At 27.9% G+C, this 23,064-nt stretch overlaps 1 protein-coding gene and 1 long non-coding RNA gene across 4 annotated transcripts in view; one reads left to right on the forward strand and one right to left on the reverse strand.

The window, feature by feature from the left end:
* The window catches only part of qvr (glycosylphosphatidylinositol-anchored protein quiver), a 41,735-nt gene that overhangs the window by 6,797 nt on the left and 11,874 nt on the right, over positions 1–23,064 (forward strand). For 2 of the 3 annotated variants that reach the window (XM_075311042.1, XM_075311043.1), the window contains 2 exons: positions 13,889–14,150; positions 14,295–14,462. In XM_075311042.1, coding sequence (XP_075167157.1) covers positions 14,405–14,462 — 58 coding nt within the window. In that variant the 5' untranslated portion in view covers positions 13,889–14,150; positions 14,295–14,404. Of the gene's footprint in view, positions 1–13,888; positions 14,151–14,294; positions 14,463–18,737; positions 18,786–23,064 lie in introns of all 3 variants that reach the window. The other variant, XM_075311044.1, reaches the window with a different exon arrangement.
* Positions 6,549–13,958, reverse strand: LOC142239264 (uncharacterized). The gene is made up of 3 exons (XR_012722970.1): positions 13,877–13,958; positions 7,184–7,484; positions 6,549–6,763 (listed from the first exon to the last, which is right to left on the reverse strand). It is a non-coding gene; the product is annotated as an uncharacterized LOC142239264 (long non-coding RNA).

Consider the following 23,064-nt stretch of genomic DNA (forward strand, 5'->3'; position numbering starts at 1 on the left):
GGACCCCCAAATTTGGCTTGCAGACCCTCTAAGAGAAGCAAATTTCATCCGATCCGGCTGAAATTTGGTACATGGTGTTAGTATATGGTCTTTAAAAACCATGCAAAAATTGGTCCGTATTGGTCCATAATTATATATAGCCCCCATATAAACCGATCCCCCGATTTGGCTTTCGGAGCCTCTAAGAGAAGCAAATTTCATCCGATCCGGCTGAAATTTGGTACTTGGTGTTAGTATATGGTCTCTAACAACTATGCAAAAATTGGTTCACATCGGTCAATAATTATATATAGCCCCCATATAAACCGATCCCCCGATTTGGCTTGCGGAGCCTCTAAGAGAAGCAAATTTCATCCGATCCGGCTGAAATTTGGTACATGGTGTTAGTATATGGTCTCTAACAACTATGCAAAAATTGGTCCACATCGGTCAATAATTATATATAGCCCCCATATAAACCGATCCCCCGATTTGGCCTCCGGAGCCCCTTCGAAGACCAAAATTCATCCGATTCGGTTGAAATTTGGTACGTGATGTTAGTATATGGTATCTAACAACCATGCAGGAATTGGTTCATATCAGTCCATAATTATATATAGCACCCATATAAACCGATCCCCAGATTTGACCTCCGGTGCCTTTTGGAGAAGCAAAATTCATCCGAACTGGTTGAAATTTTGTACGTGGTGGTAGTATATGATATTTAACAACCATGCCAAAAATGGTCCATATCAGTCCATAATCATATATAGCCCCCATATAAACCGATCCCGAGATTTGGTTTTGGAGCCTCTTGGAGGAGCAAATTTCATCCGAGTCAGTTGAAATTTGGTACAGTGTGCTAGTATATGGCCGTTAACAACCATGCCTAACTAGGTCTATAGTTATATATAGCCCTCAGATAAATCGATCCCCAATTACACAAAAATTAGTCCATATCAATAATTGTATATAGCCCCCATATAAGCGACCCCCATATTTCAATTATGGCTCCCTACGTACCGTGCAAAAGTCCATATCGATTCCTAATTATTTGTAGACTTACCTACACATACCTTTTTTGTGTAATATATACTACGTATGGACTAACTCACAATTTAGAAAACGATTTAAGATACCACAACTCAAGTAATTCGATTGTGGATGACAGTCTTTCGTAGAAGTTTCTACGCAATCCATGGTGGAGGGTACATAAGGTTCGGCCTGGCCGAACTTACGGCCGTTTATACTTAGGTGGCTCCCATTCGAACCCCAATCTTACGTGTTTTAGTCTTTGATTTTTGGTTGTATAGATTAGTATAGACTATCAGCATGAATAACATAATTTACTTTCATGGCATGGGATATATGAGCTTGGATCCGATCGATCTTAGTGTGATTTTATATGTAGGTTTTTCATTACATCAATCTCTAACAAGACAACTTGCCGTCAATCGATTGATTTATATACTGCCATTGTTGTATACATCCCTGACCTTATACATTGTACTTGACTTGTTTAGGAGATTATTTTATTGCATAAAAATGTCTTTCACTGAAAGAGGTATTTTCCTTAGGTAATGCTGTTTTTTTCTGACGAGATAAACACTTTGCTACACTCGTGTACATAACAATGTGCGTGTACATTTGCTTTTGTTTGGATTAAATGCAAACAACTAAACAATCCCGTTGTCTCACCTCCAAACGAAATTATTTGTCAAATTTTTGTTCTTTTGTCTCTTAGTTTCGGTCAATGTAGAAGTGAAAGAATATGAATATAAAGAACAAGAACGAGCGCCTAGTCTTATTATTGAGAAGACAATGTGTGGCGACAATGACAACACTACATCCATTCAACGCCAACAATAAATACTGACGACAAAATCGCAATAGACGGTCGTTATCGTTGTTTTATAGTTGTTGTTGTTGTTGCTGTCAGTTATATTATTTGGTTTGGTTCATTTTTGTTTTGAATTTTTGCCAAAGTTCAATGTGAACATTATTATGGCCACTTTTTGATACCAAAGAAATTTGCCTAAAAATGTTTTCACATATTTATTTTTATATTCATACTACTATGTGTGTTTATAGAGCATATTACGTATATTGTGATCTTCACACCAATCCGGTATTCATAGATATAGTTGTTGCTTGTCTGTCCATCTGTCTTATGTGTCCATCAATAGATAATTCTGTCTTATAGGAGATGAGAGGCAGAGGGTGGGTGGCTATGTAAGTGTGTGAATGTGTTTATCTATTTCGTGTGTGACTTGCAGTATAAATTGAACTGACTGTCTACCTCGAGAGTAAGTTGTGTCAAAACCTAGCAAACATGGTGATTGATTGTAAATTATAATTAAAAATTTTTTTATTGCAACCATGTATCATGTAACATGGTCATTATTGTAATGCATAATAATAATGGTTAATACGATTTTTTAATAAATCATAGTTGTACCACATTAGTTGTCAAATAAGCCCAAATTTCCAGGGGATGATGCTTTTGTGGCCCTAAACTTATTTCATCTTGCTGAAACTTTTTGTTCCACCTACTATGTCACTTTCTAAATTATACAGAATGGTAGATATGTAACAGAGTGGTTGATATGTAATGTAACCAAGTTAAGCGCCTTTTTTCGAAAGCATAAAAATAATATTTCAGCAGTAAAATTTAGTTGCGCTTTTTGGTATACAATAAAGTAGGCAGCGCATCCACACTGCATGTATCGGCGGCAATAACGTAAACGAGTAATCAAACTAGTTTATGATCATTCGTTTACGTTACTGCAGTCAATTCATGCAGTATAGATGCGCGAAAGGTAGTGCTGTTTTCCTTCATACCAACAACAATATTGCTCACTTCTGAGCAATATTGTTGTTGGTATGAAGAAATTGTTCCAAAAACATTTCGGACCTTCGGCAGGAATTATGAACTTCAAACGGCCTACAAAGCCACCACACACTGCATGAATGTTGTTTTTTCGACACCTTACTCTCCAAAACTCCCCAGGAGCAAAAATCGGACGGATAGAGATTACGGTTGCCATAAAATAATCTACCAAAATTTGGAAAAAATTTTACCAAACAAAAAAAAAAATTTTGGCAAAAATCTATTTCTATAGAAAATGTTGTCAACATTTTATTTCTATAGGAAATGTTGTCAAAATTTTCCTTTATAGAAAATTTTGTCAAAATTTTATTTCTATAGAAAATTGTCAAAATATTATTTCTATAAAAAATTTTGTCAAAATTTTATTTCTATAGTAAATTTTGTCCAAATTTTATTTCTATAGGAAATGTTGTCAAAATTTTCTTTTATAGAAAATTTTGTCAACATTTTACTTTTATAGAAAAATTTGTCCAAATTTTATTTCTGTAGAATGTTTTGTCAAAATTTTATTTCTAAAGAACATTTTGTCAACATTTTATTTCTATAGAAAATTTTGTCAAAATTTTATTTCTATAAAAAATTTTGTTAAAATTTTATTTCAATAGAAAATTTTTTCAAAATTTTATTTCTATAGAAAATTTTGTTAAAATTTTATTTCTGTAGAAAAAGTTATCATAATTTTATTTCTATAGAAAAATTTGGTAAACTTGGATTTCTATAAAAAATCTTGTTAAAAGTTTTATTTCTATAGAAAATTTTGTCAAAATTTTTTTTCTATAGAAAATTTTGTCAAAATTTCATTTCTATAGATTTTTTTTTCAAAATTTGATTTCTATAGAAAATTTTGTCAAACTTTGATTTCTATAAAAAATCTTGTAAAAATGTTATTTCTATAGAAAATTTTGTGAAAAAAATTTTTTCTATAAATAAATATATATAAATTTGTTTTTGTCAAAATTTTATTTCTAAAGAAAATTTTGTCAAAATTTGATTTTTATAGAAAATTTTGTCAAAATTTTATTTCTGTAGAATGTTTTGTCAAAATTTTATTTCTATAGAAAATTTTGTCAAAACTTTATTTCTATAGAAAATTTTGTCATAATTTTATTTCTATAGAAAATTTTGTCAAAGTTTTATTTCTATCAAAAATTTTCTCAAAATTTTATTTCTATAGAAAATTATCTCAAAATTTTATTTCTATAGAAAATGTTGTCAAAATTTTATTTCTATAGAAAATTTTGTCAAAAATTTATTTCTATAGAAAATTTTCTCAATTTTTTTTCCTATAGAAAATTTTGTCATAATTTTATTTCTATAGAAAATTTTCTCAAAATTTTATTTCTATAGAAATTTTTTTCTATAGAAAATTTTGTCAAAATTTTATTTCTATAGAAAATTTTGTCAAAATTTTATTTCTATAGAAAATTTTGCTAAAATTTTATTTCTATAGAAAATTTTTTCAAAATTTGATTTCTATAGAAAATTTTGTCAAAATTGTATTTCTATAAAATTTAAAATTTTATTTCTATAGAAAAAGTTGTCATAATTTTATTTCTATAGAAAATTTTCTCAAAATTTTATTTCTATAGAAAAAGTTGTCATAATTTTATTTCTATAGAAAATTTTGCCAAAAATTTATTTCTATAGTTAATTTTGTAAAATTTTATTTCCATAGAAAATTTTGTCAAAATTTTTTTTCTATAGAAAATATTTTAAAAATGTTATTTCTATAGAAAATTGTGTCAAAATTTCATTTCTATAGAAAAATAGTCGGCGTGAGGTCCAAGCTTGTTTTTTATTCTTGCTTCATCATTATTGATAACAAACTTTTCGTCAATTGGGAATAAGGAGATTTTATCGGTCTTCATTCTCGGTACACAGAGTTTTTGTTTGAATAACAGAAAAATTATAAGGAGATAAGAACGCCCATGAGTCAAATTTAAATCGTAATTTATTTATTTAGGTCTATGGATAACAATCCTCACAGACTATAAGAATAAATGTAAATAAGAAGTAGAGTTAAAGTGCTCTCAAAAAGATTCTGAATATTTGCTGCGTAACACCATGGCGTATACGTTATCATACAGGTAACCATATTACGTATACGTAACACATCACCAAATTTTATTTATATTGGACTTTCTAAGCAGGTTTAATATTCTAAATGACCTGAAATGTATGCCTTAAAATCGATTTTATTTCCATAGAAAAATTTGCCAAAAATTTATTTCTACAGAAAATTTTGTCAAATTTTATTTCTATAGAAAATTTTGTCAAATTTTATTTCTTTGAAAAATTTTGTCAAAATTTTATTTCTATAGAAAATTTTATCATAATTTTATTTCTATAGAAAATTTTCTCAAAATTTTATTTCTATAGAAAATTTTCTTTCTATAGACAATTTTGTCTTTAGAACATAGATATAAAAAATTAATCTAAAATTCAGTAAAAAATGTCTAAGGTATTTCTAGCAAATGAGTCATAGGAAAGGAGTGTCTCAAATGGGTATTCATATACCGGTGAGGAATAAACCAATGAACCGAATTGTCAACTTTTAGAAGACAACTGGAGAGGGTTATCCCCCATCTCACCAAGTGTAGAGAATGTCGATACGATATTGGTATCTCTAGTAAGGGCTTTCGAGAGTAGCTGTTAACTCTTATATTGTGATCCTGAATATTTCCAATAAAAAAAAAAATTAAATATTTTTTTCTTCGAATACTTAATTAGCCGGTTAATGTTTTATTCCCCTTTCTTGTATCGCTTGCTAGTGCATGAAACTCTTTAAGATTTATGGGACTACAATTTTTTATTTTTTTATGAGGAAAAGAACTTTAATTTATTTTATATAAAATGAATGATTGTTATTAAATTGTGGATCGAAAAATGTTTGTGTATAAAAATAAGGAAAAAAATACAGGCCATGTCATATACATATTTTTTATTATTATTACTTATACGGCACACAGTACCTAATTCTATGCTGGGTTGCCGATGTGATGTTGGTCATTTCCGTTAAAATGCGGTCTCTTTTTGGGAAATTAACTAAATAATTAGCTTGTTAATGTTTCAAACGATAAAGAATAATTGCATTCTCTTGTATTCCTCAAAATGGCAATGCAATCATTGCATCTCATCGAGATTTATTCGAATACAATATTATTTTTTTTTATTAGGAAAAAAATATATAGAGTAATGGATTCGTTATCAAATTGAGTGTCGCTTTTAAACAGGCATTTCTTTTCGTATAAACATATAATGAAAGGTCTATAAAATATCTTAATAAAATGAGTGAAATATTGTTTTGACGTCAATCATATACGCATATAATTATAATTCAATTCATAGTAAATATTTTTTGTATTATGTATGTATGTTTAGGATTTAATTGGACATAAATAGTAAAATTACTAAACATACATAAACACAACTAAATTTGATTTTGTACTTATGGCTGTTCTATATACAAAACAAGCATATATACGTATATATTTAATTTTTTTACGTGTACTATTACAAAGAAAAAATCTTATAGAATATTATAAGGTAATTTTATTGGATTTGTTTTTTAAGACATTTTTTGCTATAGAAAGAGCAAATACTTTATTTAGACTTTATTTTTTGCCATGGAAATATATTATTATAATTATTATTTGTTTAATTTAATTACACATTCTTTTATATATTTTATTTATATGCTTCTTTGAGATTTATGTCACTGTTTAGTTTTTTTTTATACATTTTTGGTGGGAGGTGATTTGTTGATAATTTTTTTTCATATGCGCTTCCTCGTTCCTGGTGGGGTAAGTAGGTCGGTAGACAAACAATATATACATATAGAAGATAAGTAATGATGATGACATGCAAGTTTTATTTTCTATAAAAATTTCACTCCTATTTAGAAAAAATTATTTTTATTATTTATTTTAATTTAATTTTCTGTCTTATATATAACAATATATATTTTGTGGTTTTCTAAAGACCCGGATAATGTCGATAAATTCATTCTATAATATAAGGACCTAACTCAATATATACTTCCCATACATTTCATATGGGAGTGTTTTAATATTGATTACACAGAAAAAAAATATGGATCAATAAATGTAGTACGAGTAATTGATTCATTTAAAAAATTAATTGATAAAATAAAACTTTTGTAATTGATTTTTGTTTTAATTAAAAAATTAGTGGAATCAATTAAATTTTTAATTCAATAGTTTTAAACAATTTATAAAAATTGTGATTGGAAAAATCTTTGTTTTGGCGTTTTCTTTTGAAAACCACAGATATTTAAAAGTAACATAGATATACCTAAAATGGTAGTTATTTGCAAATATAGATACAAATTTCCTCTAGCTTTTTCCATTTTTTTTGTTTAGGTTGGATAGAACTTTAATTTTGATATTTGTTCAATCTGAACTTATTTGAGTGATCGTTTTTGAAACATTTAGACCTATAGCCGTACATAGAATAGATTTCCAAGCTCCCTTGGCACAAGATCGAGGTTATATTTTATGGTGGAAATTTCACAATTCCCAAATTCAATTGTTGAGCTTCACGACGCTTGCATGGGTATCTCCTTAGAGTTAAGTGACTCGACTTAATGGGTATCCTTAAAAGAAAGAACATTTTGTTTAACCAAGGTCAAGTTGACTTTAATAACATGCAAGTTTTATTCTTTAAAATTAATGAAATCGTCTTTAAATTTGTTGACTTTTTGTATCTTGATTATAAGGAAACAAGTAAGGAGTCTAAAGTCGGGCGGGGCCGACTATATTATACCCTGCACCACTTTGTAGATCTAAATTTTCGATACCATATCACATCCGTGAAATGTGTTGGGTGCTATATATAAAGGTTTGTCCCAAATACATACATTTAAATATCACTCGATCTGGACAGAATTTGATAGACGTCTACAAAATCTATAGACTCAAAATTTAAGTTGGCTAATGCACTAGGTTGGCTAATGCACAATGTTAGTAAAAAACCAGTAAGGAAAGTCTAAAGTCGGGCGGGGCCGACTATATTATACCCTGCACCACTTTGTAGATCTAAATTTTCGATACCATATCCCATCCGTCAAATGTGTTGGGGGCTATATATAAAGGTTTGTCCCAAATACATAAATTTAAATATCACTCGATCTGGAAGAATTTGATGGAATTCTACAAAATCTATAGACTCAAAATTTAAGTCGGCTAATGCACTAGGGTGGAACACAATGTTAGTAAAAACCAGTAAGGAAAGTCTAAAGTCGGGCGGGGCCGACTATATTATACCCTGCACCACTTTGTAGATCTAAATTTTCGATACCATATCCCATCCGTCAAATGTGTTGGGGGCTATATATAAAGGTTTGTCCCAAATACATAAATTTAAATATCACTCGATCTGGAAGAATTTGATGGAATTCTACAAAATCTATAGACTCAAAATTTAAGTCGGCTAATGCACTAGGGTGGAACACAATGTTAGTAAAAAAATATGGGAAACGTTTAAATCTGAAGCAATTTTAAGGAAACTTCAAAAAAGTTTATTTATGATTTATCGCTCGATATATATGTATTACGAGTTTAGGAAAATTAGAGTCATTTTTACAACCTTTCGACTAAGCAGTGGCGATTTTACAAGGAAAATGTTGGTATTTTGACCATTTTCGTCGAAATCAGAAAAACATATATATGGGAGCTATATCTAAATCTGAACCGATTTCAACCAAATTTGGCACGCATAGTTACAATGCTAATTTTACTCCCTGTGCAAAATTTCAACTAAATCGGAGTTAAAAATTGGCCTCTGTGGTCATATGAGTGTAAATCGGGCGAAAGCTATATATGGGAGATATATCCAAATCTGAACCGATTTCAACCAAATTTGGCACGCATAGTAACAATGCTAATTCTACTCCCTGTGCAAAATTTCAACTAAATCGGAGTTAAAAATTGGCCTCTGTGGTCATATGAGTGTAAATCGGGCGAAAGCTATATATGGGAGATATATCCAAATCTGAACCGATTTCAACCAAATTTGGCACGCATAGTAACAATGCTAATTCTACTCCCTGTGCAAAATTTCAACTAAATCGGAGTTAAAAATTGGCCTCTGTGGTCATATGAGTGTAAATCGGGCGAAAGCTATACATGGGAGATATATCCAAATCTGAACCGATTTCAACCAAATTTGGCACGCATAGTAACAATGCTAATTCTACTCCCTGTGCAAAATTTCAACTAAATCGGAGTTAAAAATTGGCCTCTGTGGTCATATGAGTGTAAATCGGGCGAAAGGTATATATGGGAGATATATCTAAATCTGAACCGATTTCAACCAAATTTGGCACGCATGGCTACAATGCTAATTCTACTCCCTGTGCAAAATTTCAACTGAATCGGAGTTAAAAATTGGCCTCTGTGGTCATATGAGTGTAAATCGGGCGAAAGCTATATATGGGAGCTATATCTAAATCTGAACCTATTTTGCTGATATTTTGCAAGTTTTTCGGGACTCATAAAATATTCGGATGTACGGAATTTGAGGAAGATCGGTTGATATACGCGCCAATTATGACCAGATCGGTGAAAAATATATATGACAGCTATATCTAAATCTGAACCGATTTTTTCCAAAATCAATAGGGATCGTCTTTGAGCCGAAACAGGACCCTATACCAAATTTTAGGACAATCGGACTAAAACTGCGAGCTGTACTTTGCACACAAAAATACATCAACAGACAGACAGACAGACGGACAGACAGACGGACAGACAGACGGACAGACAGACAGACGGACATCGCTAAATCGACTCAGAATTTAATTCTAAGCCGATCCGTATACTAAAAGGTTGGTCTATGATTACTCCTTCTTGGCGTTACATACAAATGCACAAACTTATTATACCCTGTACCACAGTAGTGGTGAAGGGTATAAATATGGGAAACATTTAAATCTGAAGCAATTTTAAGGAAACTTCGCAAAAGTTTATTTATGATTTATCGCTCGATATATATGTATTAGAATTTTAGAAAAATTAGAGTCATTTTTACAACTTTTCGACTAAGCAGTGGAGATTTTACAAGGAAAATGTTGGTATTTTGACCATTTTTGTCGAAATCAGAAAAACATATATATGGGAGCTATATCTAAATCTGAACCGATTTCAACCAAATTTAGCACGCCAAGCAACAATGCTAATTCTACTCCCTGCGCAAAATTTCAACTAAATCGGAGTTAAAAATTGGCCTCTGTGGTCATATGAGTGCAAATCGGGCGAAAGCTATATATGGGAGCTATATCTAAATCTGAACCGATTTGAACCAAATTTGGCACGCATAGCTACAATGCTAATTCTACTCCCTGTGCAAAATTTCAACCAAATTGGGGTAAAACTCTGGCTTCTGGGACCGTATTAGTCAATATCGGGCGAAAAATATACATGGGAGCTATACCTAAATCTGAACCGATCTCAATAAAATTTGGCACACTTGACTAAAGTTCTAATTGTTCTTCTTGTGCAAAATTTTAAGCAAATTAGGGAAAAACTCTGGCTTCTGGGGCCATATAAGTCCATATCGGGCGAAATATATATAGGGGAGCTATATCTAAATCTGAACCGATTTCTTCCAAAATCAATAGGGATCTATTCTGAGCAAAAACACAGACTTGTGCCAAATTTGAGGTCGATTGGACTAAAACTGCGACCTAGACTTTAAAAACCTTGGTTGATTCACGGACAGACGGACATCGCTATATCGACTCAAGAGCCTACCCTGAGAATTTTTGCCAAAGACACCATGTGTCTATCTCGTCTCCTTCTGGGTGTTGCAAACATATGCACTAACTTATAATACCCTGTTCCACAGTGTGGCGCAGGGTATAAAAACACATTCAAAAATATGACATATTTTTCAATACTTTATTTTAAATGAGTTTTTATACCCTCCACCATAGGAGGGGGTATATTAACTTTGTCATTCCGTTTGTAACCCATCGAAATATTGCTCTAAGACCCCATAAAATATATATATTCTGGGTCGTGGTGAAATTCTGAGTCGATCTGAGCATGTCCGTCCGTCCGTCCGTCTGTTGAAATCACGCTAACTTCCGAACGAAACAAGCTATCGACTTGAAACTTGGCACAAGTAGTTGTTATTGATGTAGGTCGGATGGTATTGCAAATGGGCCATATCGGTCCACTTTTACGTATAGCCCCCATATAAACGGACCCCCAAATTTGGCTTGCGATGCCTCTAAGAGAAGCAAATTTCATCCGATCCGGCTGAAATTTGGTACATGGTGTTAGTATATGGTGTCTAACAACCATACAAAAATTGGTCCACACCGGTCCATAATTATATATAGCTCCCATATAAACCGATCACCAGATTTTACCTCAGGAGCCTCTTGGAAGACCAAAATTCATCTGATTCAGTTGAAATTTGGTACGTGGTGTTAATATATGGACTCAAACTCCCATGCAAAAATCGGTCGAAATCGGTCCATAATTATATATAAACTGATCCCCAGATTTGACCTCCAGAGCCCCTTGGAAGAGCAAAATTCTTCCCATTCGGTTGAAATCTGGTACGTGATGTTAGTATATGGTATCCAATAACCATGCAGGAATTGGTTCCTATCAGCCCATAATTATATATAGCTCCCATAAAAACCGATCCCCAGATTTGACTAGGTCCATATCGGTCTACAGTTATATATATCCCTCAGATAAATCGATTTCCAATCACACAAAAATTGGTCCATATCAAGTTCATAATTGTATATAGCCCCCATATAAGTGACCCCCATATTTCAATTCTGGCTCTCTACGTACCGTGCAAAAAGTCCATATCGATTCGTAATTATTTGTAGACTTAACTATACATAACTTTTTTGTCTAATATATACCACGTATGGACTGATTCACAATTTAGAAAACGATGTTAAGAAGTTTTAAGATACCACAACCCAAGTATTTCGATTGTGGATGACAGTCTTTCGTAGAAGTTTCTACATAATCCATGGTGGAGGGTACATAAGATTCGGCCTGGCCGAACTTACGGCCGTATATACTTGTTTTTTTTTTCTTACTTGAAACATAGCATAATTTCTACTTGAAGTCGATTCTGAATTCAAGAAATTCAAGTTGTCGTTTACACGTTTGCATATGAAGAAAAAACTGAAAATCGTATAAATCAAATTTTTTTCCCTAGAATCAAGCACGCAAAACTCAAATTTAAAAGAGAATTATGTCTTAAAGGTATCCTTACTTTAATTCACCGCTTTCTTGTTTCGGAATCAATACCAAAATTATTAGGGTAAAAACAATGTGGTGGCCAATGGAACTTTATTTCTGATAGCAATAGATCAAAATGCTTTTGTAAGCTTATAAAAACTGTATAATGAACTGTCACCAGAATAAATCTGTTAGCAATCAGATGAGCAGTTTAGAAATGAATGCGTGATTTATCGGAGTGTTGTCCAATGTATGAATTACTGCTGCCATAGTTAGTTTTAGGGTTTTCCCCACTATAGGACATAACAAATTTTACAAGATCCTTAGAAATAAATATATAAAGGGTGATTCTTTTGAGGTTAGGATTTTCATGCATTAGTATTTGACAGATCACGTGGGATTTCAGACATGGTGTCAAAGAGAAAGATGCTCAGTATGCTTTGACATTTCATCATGAATAGACTTACTAACGAGCCACAACGTCGAATTTTCAGTGAATGGGCCCTAGAAAAGTTGGCAGAAAATCCGCTTTTTTATCGACAAATTTTGTTCAGCGATGAGGCTCATTTCTGGTTGAATGGCTACGTAAATAAGCAAAATTGCCGCATTTGGAGTGAAGAGCAACCAGAAGCCGTTCAAGAACTGCCCATGCATCCCGAAAAATGCACTGTTTGGTGTGGTTTGTACGCTGGTGGAATCATTGGACCGTATTTTTTCAAAGATGCTGTTGGACGCAACGTTACGGTGAATGGCGATCGCTATCGTTCGATGCTAACAAACTTTTTGTTGCCAAAAATGGAAGAACTGAACTTGGTTGACATGTGGTTTCAACAAGATGGCGCTACATGCCACACAGCTCGCGATTCTATGGCCATTTTGAGGGAAAACTTCGGAGAACAATTCATCTCAAGAAATGGACCGGTAAGTTGGCCACCAAGATCATGCGATTTGACGCCTTTAGACTATTTTTTGTGGGGCTACGTCAAGTCTAAAGTCTACAGAAATAAGCCAGCAACTATACCAGCTTTGGAAGACAACATTTCCGAAGAAATTCGGGCTATTCCGGCCGAAATGCTCGAAAAAGTTGCCCAAAATTGGACTTTCCGAATGGACCACCTAAGACGCAGCCGCGGTCAACATTTAAATGAAATTATCTTCAAAAAGTAAATGTCATGGACCAATCTAACGTTTCAAATAAAGAACCGATGAGATTTTGCAAATTTTATGCGTTTTTTTAAAAAAAAGTTATCAAGCTCTTAACAAATCACCCTTTATTATTACAATTATAACAATTCTGTCACAAATTAGATAGATAATAGTCCAATGGAATTTGCATGTCTCTCAAATAGTTACCAAATTAGAAAAAAGCAAAGAAAATCTGGATATATAAATCTTTACAACCATATTGATATAATAATAAGCACCTCTTTCTCTTCATTTAAGTGGCTTCAAATTTTAGTTTAGATTGTTTGTCCTTAATTTGCATAGATAATTTTATTATTTGATGTAACATTTGTTATAGGTTAAGAATAATATAGTGTCTCAAATAAATTGAAATCAAAGGTTCGTGAAACCATGAAAATATGAAGAACTAGTGGTCATGGTTTCAGGAATTCAAAAAATTTACCATTATATAATGTGTGTGTATATGAATGCAGAATTTTAATCACACTAATATATTTTTTATGCATCTAGCAATAATTTTAATTTATATAGTAATATTATAAAATTAATATTATATTTTTTCTTTACTTTTGTTTCTTCTACTTACTGCAAATTTAAGTGAAACGCTCGGCCACACCTCTATGGATGAAATCCCTCTACTACGAATATTAAGATAATTTTCACTTGAAACATCATAAATATTTTGGGATATTTGTAAATACCATCAAAGATATTCCCTGTCAATTCTCTTTTCTATTGATTTCCAATGATTGCATAAAAGTCCGCCTCTGAAGACAACCTGAATAGATCTCAATTAAACCAACCAACTGTAAAGCAGTCTAATAATATCATCGAATACACGTATGAACTTAGTGATTAAGGTAAGGTGTTTTTATTGAATGTAACCCAATGTAACGAATGCTGATGCTTTACCTAATTTAAGAATCTATAGCCAGCGTAAAAAAATTTGTAAATAATTTCAAATTAATTTGAATAGTTTCTCTTTTCTTTTTCTCATTTCGAAGATTTCATCAAATTAAATAAATCACAAAACAGAACTTTATACTCTTTGTACAAATCAAATCAAATTCAAATCAAACAAAACCAAACCCAACAAATCTCATCATCATTAAAAATGGCATTTTCTATACAAAACCAATTAACAACACATAAATGGTTCATAACATTAGCAGGTAAGTTGAAAATAATTAATTTTAAAAATATTCTTAATATTATTACCCCCCCAAAAAAACCAACAAAAACAAATATGCCACAAACAAAAAAAATCAACCACAAACATACACATTTACATTCGCGTGTAAGTCGGCCGACTAGATCCTCATACATACAACAATTAAAATAGACAAAAATTATGAAAAAAAAAAATACCAACCACCACCAAGTGTTGTTTTGTTTTGAAAATAAACTATACAATTAAATGAGATTTTTCGTTATAAAAAAAAAAATAAATAAATAATAATATAAATGTATTTTATATTGTTTACCTTTTGTTTGTAATAAAATCTTATAAATGCTAATTGATTTTAAAAGCAGTACAGTATTTTGAAATCACTTAGGACAATATGAAATTTTAATTTCGAATTTTCACAATTATAATGTTGACTCTAGAATCCACTATAATAATAATCTCGAATTTTTAAAAAATAATTTCAAGTTTTTGAAATAAAAACAATTTAGTATTTACGAAATTACTTTTCCGAAAATTTCAAAACACAATATCGAATTCTCAAAATAATTTCGAATTTCATTATAAAAATGTTGAATTATCAAAAAACTTTCGTAACAACTTAAAATTTCAAATTACGAAATTACGATTCCAAAATTCAAAAAAATTCAGTTTCAAATTACGGTTCCAAAATTTCAAAATATTTCCAATTTTATAATAATTTTGAATTTTCGAAATAAAAACTCAAAAAACTTTCGTAACAACTTGCAGTTTCAAATTACGAAATTTAAATATTTCAAAAAAATTCGAATTTTATAATAATTTTGAATTTTCGAAATAATCAGTTCAATTTTTGTTTTCAAGCCAACAGCTGCGACCAAATTATCACAACACAATTAAGGAATTTTGTATTTTAATTTAAAAAATAGCTATTACTATTCGAATATTTACTCTTTAATACAATGTACATTTTTGAAATTCCTTTTCGAAATTAAAGTACGAATTTTTGAAATTAGATTTTAATTTCGAAATTACCGTTTCAAAACAACAATTTAGTATTTTCGAAATTACTGTTCCAAATATCGAATTTTCGAAATAATTTCGAATGTCGTAATAAAAATATTGAAAAACTTTCGTAACAAAAAATTTTGATTTTGTGAAATGTGAATTTTGAATTTTCGAAATATTAATTTCAACCCTTCGAAATATTTTTTTTCAAACAGCTGCGACAAAATTATCATAAAACAATTAAGGAATTTCGAAAGTTTTGAATTTAAATTTTATAAAGTAGCTATTACTATTTGAATATTTACTCTTTAATAAAATTTACATTTTTGAAATTCCTTTTCGAAATTAAAATACGAATTTTTGAAATTATATTTTAATTTCGAATTTACCGTTTCGAAATTACTGTATTTTCGAAATTACTGTTCCAAATATCGAATTTTCGAAATAATTTCGAATTTCGTAATAAAAATATTGAAAAACTTTCGTAACAAAAATTTTTGATTTTGTGAAATATGAATTTTGAATTTTGGAAATATTAATTTCGAAATATTTTTGTTTTTTCAAATAGCTGCGACAAAATTATCATACAACAATTAAGGAATTTCGAAGTTTTGAATTTGAATTTAAAAAAATAGCTATTACTATTCGAATATTTACTCTTTAATACAATTTACATTTTTACAAATTCCTTTTCGAAATTAAATTACGAATTTTTGAAATTAGATGTGACTTGCTATAGCCAACGAAATTTAAATACAAAATTTTTAAAATTAAAATTAAAAATACAAATTTAAATTTTCTGACTTAGAAACTTTAATTCCATTTTATTTCACTTATTTCGAAATTAGAAATTTTGATTCGAAGTTTCACTATTTTCAAAATCGCAATTTCAAATTTTCGAAATTACATTTCTGAATTCTCGAAATAATTCAGAATTTTCATAGTAATAATTTTGAATATTCAAAAATTTTTGAAATTATAATTTTGAAGTTCCAAACTAACAATTTCGAATTTGCGAAATACAATAATAATTTTTAATTTAGAATTTTCATATTAATAATTTGGAATGTTCAAAAATTAATTAACATTTTTGAAACTACAATTTTGAAATTCCAAAATAACAATTTCAAATTTGCGAAATACAATAATCATTTTAAACTTTGTCGTTTTCGAAACAACAGCTTCGATTTTTCATAAAATTATTTAATAAATTTAAAAATTTTTATAATTGAATTTTTTTTAATTTAAATTCAAATTTCCTTTACTTCAATATGAAGATTTGTAACTTTTCCTATCCAACTTTTGTAAATTTACGAAAATTTAAATACAAAATTTCTAACATTATAAATACTTAGTTTACAATTGGGAGCCACCGTGGTGCAATGGTTAGCATGCCCGCCTTGCATACACAAGGTCGTGGGTTCGATTCCTGCTCCGACCGAACACCAAAAAGTTTTTCAGCGGTGGATTATCCCACCTCAGTAATGCTGGTGACATTTCTGAGGGTTTCAAAGCTTCTCTAAGTGCTTTCACTGCAATGTAGAACGCCGTTCGGACTCGGCTATAAAAAGAAGGCCCCTTGTCATTGAGCTCAACATGGAATCGGGCAGCACTCAGTGATAAGAGAGAAGTTCACCAATGGGTATCACAATGGACTGAATAGTAGTCTAAGTGAGCCTGAAACATCGGGCTGCCTAACCTAACCTAGTTTACAATTATAATTTCCCATATTCGAAATTTTAGTTTCGAATACTTAAAATACAACTATTAATTTTCAGAATTAGAAAGTTGCATTCGAAATTTCACTATTTTCAAAATAACAGTTTCGAAGTGACACCGAAACCTAATTTGATCGTTTTGAAATAATTTAGAATTTTCGTAAAATTATTTTTGAATTTTCAAAAATTAATTTAAAATTTTAGAAATAACAATTTTAAAGTCCCAAAACAACAATTTAGAATTTGCGAAATACAATAATAATTTAAAATTTTGTTCGTTTTCGAAACAACAGCTTCGACACAATTATCATAATACAATTTAAAAATTTTGATAATTGAATTTTTTGTTTCTAATTTGAATTTTAAAAATAGATTCCTCTAATTTCCTATTACTATCCCAATATTCACTTCAACTTTTGAAAATTTACGAAATTTAAATACAAATTTACAAATACAATAATAATTTAAAATTTTGTTCGTTTTCGAAACAACAGCTTCGACACAATTATCATAATACAATTTAAAAATTTTGATAAATGAATTTCTTGTTTCTAATTTGAATTTTAAAAATAGATTCCCCTAATTTCCTATTACTATCCCAATATTCACTTCAAATTTTGAAAATTTACGAAATTTAAATACAAATTTTTCAAAGTTACAAATACTTATTTATTATTTAATATGAGAAAATATATTCAAAACCTTTGTTTTAGAATACTCGAAATATAATTTTAAAATTTTAAAATTTATATTGTCCGAAATGTTTCGATATCAAAATCCTAAAATTTTCCATTAAATATTGTGTACGTAAATGAATAAAATATAAAATATCTTAAATATTGTGATAAATTCTTAATGTACAATAAATAAAGCGGAATTCAAGATGGTCATCCTAAAATTAACAAAATTCTTTGTATAAATTTCGAAAATAAAAAATGATGGAATTTTTTTTTAAACACAACAAACTATAAACATATTATAGAATTTTAAAAACATCCGAAACTTGAAACATTTTTAATGATTTCAAAATACTGTTATCACCCATTTGTTTATTTAGAATTGAAGAGTGTATAAAACAATTTTTGGTTGCTTTATAATTAGGCACAATTGTTTTACAATTAAAACAAATATCATTTGAAAGCAATTAAACAAAACATCAAAGCGAGTTTTTTTTTATATAATTTTGGTTTATTGAAAATGTTTTTGGGCAAATAACAATAATTCAATTTTATTGTTGGATCGTGATGATTTTTTTATTTAAAAACAATATTTCACGAATACATTCAAACATATTATATATAGTGGAGATTTTTTTATTATATTTTGTTTACAATGAAGAAGACCAATACTAAAAAAGATACTTTCCGTAGAATTTTAAAAATTACGAGTATTAATTTAAAAAAATTTTCAATTTGAATATTATAATTTTATTTTCAAAATTAAAGGTTCTATTATTTTAATCTTTTATTTATAATTTTATTTTTATGAAAACATTTTCTGATATTATTCGTGTATATCATGGATTGTTTGGTTAAAAAAAAAACCAAAATCATCAGTTCTTTGCATCCTTATGAAATTCATCCAAGCTGACAATTGCTTTCCATGTAAGTTTTTAATATTTCCTCCTCCTTACGAGAGGTGCCAATCTTATAAAGTAGAGTTTCCATATGATGTGCGAAAGAGTTTATTTACTATCTGTTCATGGGACTTTTATTCGTAAAGAAAACAATAATACATAGAAGCAGAGTTGTTAAAAAACAAACAAAAATAAAAAAAACACATTTTTTTATATTAGTGTCATTCAAGCGATCTACCGTGGTACAATGTTTAGTATAACCGCTAGGAGGTATCTTGTTATTGAGCTAAATATGGAATCGGTTACAAGAGAGAAGTTCATCACTGTGGTATCAAAATTTTTGCGACAAACATGTTACATGTTCCCGATCCAAAAATAACATTTTGCTCTATAAAAATGTTTGAGGTGAGGTATTTGAGGTTCCTTCCCTGGGTGCAGTTGAGGTACTATGGAGCTATATGGAAGCTATAGCTCCCTTATTAGTGACATTTGGAGATTGGATAGGTATTATACATGTCTGAATAGGACTCATTAATAAAATGATGTGATGACCATGTTTGAATATGATTCATTAATCAAATGACGTGATGTTTTATTAGCGGTCACATCTGGCGCATAGTTTGTACAAATAAATGCAACTACTCAAGGTCCTAACACTACTACAAAAACAACGTTAAAATACATTGATCTGTTGGACACATTTCAATTAGATTTACCACCCAATTACGAAAAAAAATAATAATTTTATTTCTTTAATTAATAATTTTATTTCTATAGGAAACTTTGTCAAAATTTTATTTCTATAGAAAATTTTGTCAAAATTTTATTTCTATAGAAAATTTTGTCAAAATTTTATTTCTATAGAAAATTTTGTCAAAATTTTATTTCTTCTTCTAAATGTTATTTATTTTGTCAAAATTTTATTTCTATAGAAAATTTTGTCAAAATTTCATTTCTATAGTAAATTTTGTCAAAATTTTATTTTTATAGAAAATTTTGTTACAATTTTATTTCTGTAAAAAAATTTTGTCCAAGTTTTATTTCTATAGAAAATTTTGTCAACATTTTATTTCTATAGAAAATTTTGTCAAAATTTTATTTCTATAAAAAATTTTGTCAAAATTTTATTTCTATAAAAAATTTTATCAAAATTTTATTTCTATAGAAAATTTTGTCAAAATTTTATTTCTATAGAACATTTTGTCAAAATTTTATTTCTATAGAAAATTTTGTCATAATTTTATTTCTATAGAAAATTTTGTCAAAAATTTATATCTATAGAAAATTTTGTCAAAATTTTATTTCTTCTTCAAAATGTTATTTATTTTGTCAAAATTTTATTTCTATAGAAAATTTTGTGAAAATTTTATTTCTATAGAAAATTTTATTTCTATAGAAAATTTTGTCAAAATTTTATTTTATAGAAAATTTTATTTTTATTTTTATTTTATAAAATTTTATTTTTATAGAAAATTTTGTCAAAATTTTATTTTTATAGAAAATTTTGTCAAAATTCTATTTCGTTTTGTTTGTTATTGTTGGCTTCTCTTCAATCGTTATTGTTGTTTTTGATCTCAGCTTAAAGCCATGCATTGACTAAACTACAAGTGTAGCTTAACCAACAGAGGAGAAGTATGCTTGTCAAGTTTATTTGGGTAAAGCCCTATAGACTGCAAGATGGTTGGATGTTAAGCTGAGATCAAAAACAACAATAAAATTCTATTTCTATAGAAAATTTTGTCAAAATTTTATTTCTATAGAAAATATTGTCAAAATTCTATTTCTATAGAAAATTTTGTCAAAATTTTATTTCAATAGAAAATTTTGTCAAAATTTTATTTCAATAGAAAATTTTTTTATAATTTTATTTCTGTAAAAAATTTTGTCAAAATTCTATTTCTATAGAAAATTTTGTCAAAATTTTATTTCTATAGAAAATTTTGCCAAAATTTTATTTCTATAGAAAATTTTTCCAAAATTTTATTTCTATAGAAAATTTTGTCAAAATTTTATTTCTATAGAAAATTTTGTCAAAATTTTATTTCTATAGAAAATTTTGTCAAAATTTTATTTCTATAGAAAATTTTGTCAAAATTTTATTTCTATAGCAAATTTTGTCAAAATTTTATTTCTATAGAAAATGTTGTCAAAATTTTATTTCTATAGAAATGATGCCAAAATTCTATTTCTATAGAAAATTTTGTCAAAATTCTTTTTCTATAGAAAATTTTGTCAAAATTCTTTTTCTATAGAAAATTTTGTCAAAATTCTATTTCTATAGAAAATTTTGTCAAAATTTTATTTCTATAGAAAATTTTGTCAAAATTTTATTTATATAGAAAATTTTGTCAAAATTTTATTTATATAGAAAATTTTGTCAAAATTTTATTTCTATAGAAAATTTTGTCAAAATTTTATTTCTATAGAAAAGTTTGTCAAAATTTTATTTCTATAGAAAAGTTTGTCAAAATTCTATTTCTATAGAAAATTTTGTCAAAATTTTATTTCTATAGAAAATTTTTAAAAATTTTATTTCTATCAAATATTTTGTCAAAATTTTATTTCTATAGAAAATTGTGTCAAAATTTTATTTCTATAGAAAATTTTGTCAAAATTTTATTTCTATAGAAAATTTTGTCAAAATTTTATTTCTATAGAAAAGTTTGTCAAAATTCTATTTCTATAGAAAATTTTGTCAAAATTTTATTTCTATAGAAAATTTTGTCAAAATTTTATTTCTATAGAAAATTTTGTAAAAATTTTATTTCTATAGAAAATTTTTTCAAAATTTTATTTCTATAGAAATTTTTGTCAAAATTCTATTTCTATAGAAAAATTTTGTCAAAATTTTATTTATATCGAAATTTTTGTCAAAATTTTATTTCTATAGAAAATTTTGTCAAAATTATATTTCCAAAGAAAATTTTGTCAAAATTCTATTTCTATAGAAAATTTTGTCAAAATTTTATCTCTTTAAAAAATTTTATTAAAATTTTATTTCTATAGAAAATTTTGTCAAAATTTTATTTCTATAGAAAATTTTGTCAAAATTATATTTCCAAAGAAAATTTTGTCAAAATTCTATTTCTATAGAAAATTTTCTCAAAATTTTATTTCTTAGAAAATTTTGTCAAAATTCTATTTTTATAGAAAATTTTGTTACAATTTTATTTCTATAAAAAATGTTGTCCAAATTTTATTTCTATAGACTTTTTTAAATTTTAATTATATAGAAAATTTTGCCAAAATTTTATTTCTATAGAAAATTTTGTCAATATTTTATTTCCATAAAAAATTTTGTCCAATTTTTATTTTTATAGAATTTTTTTTTCAAAAATTTTAATTATATAGAAAATATTGTCAAAATTTTAATTATATTGAAAATTTTGTCAAAATTTTAATTATATAGAAAATTTTGCGAAAATTTTATTTCTATAAAAAATTTTGCGAAAATTTTATTTCTATAAAAAATTTTGCCGAAATTTCCTTTCTATAGAAAATTTTGCAAAAATTTTATTTTTATAAAAGAAATTGCAAAAATTTAATTTTTATAGAAAATTTAGCCAAAATTGTAGAAATATAAAAAATTGTCAAAATTTCATTTCTATAGGAAACTTTCTCAAAATTGTATTTCTATACAAAATTGAAGTATATTTTTATTGGAGAGAAATATTTTCCAAAATCTATCAAAACATTAGAAATTCTAGCAATCTACCAAACATTAAAAAATATAATTTGTTTTGGTAGAATTCTATAAACTGTGATCTGGATGCACATCAGGTGTGAACACTGATTTGTGATACGCTAGACCTTTTTCCTATAAATATTTAAAATATTGAAATAAAATGATTTGTAGCAAATATTAATAAAAAATTATTGTTACTTTTTCTATCACATGTTTGGAAACTCTACTAAAGATTTGGTACATATACCAATTTTATTATGTAATTAATAATTTGTCCAAGCTAACCCAATGTCCTAAAAAAACAAAAAAAAAAAAAAACACTACAATTATTTAACCAAAAGTGTAAAATGTGTTTAACTATGATTTGTTGTTATATGTTTGTTCAATATTTAACAAAATGTAGTTACTAAATTTTTTTGGTGTGGAGAAAAATCAATCATAACAATAACAATTACACACACTGTAAAAATTATATATGAATACATGAACAAGAAAAAAACAGCATTTTGAATTGTTATAAAGTTTTTTTTTTTTTGAAAATATGTCTCATCTATTGGATGCAGTTCTTATTGCAATGAAAAGTTTCTTTAGTAGAAAATTTGCCAAAAATGCAAGTAGGAGT

This window comes from Haematobia irritans, chromosome 5, assembly GCF_050003625.1.
Source record: "Haematobia irritans isolate KBUSLIRL chromosome 5, ASM5000362v1, whole genome shotgun sequence".
In the NCBI taxonomy this organism is placed as follows: domain Eukaryota; kingdom Metazoa; phylum Arthropoda; class Insecta; order Diptera; family Muscidae; genus Haematobia; species Haematobia irritans.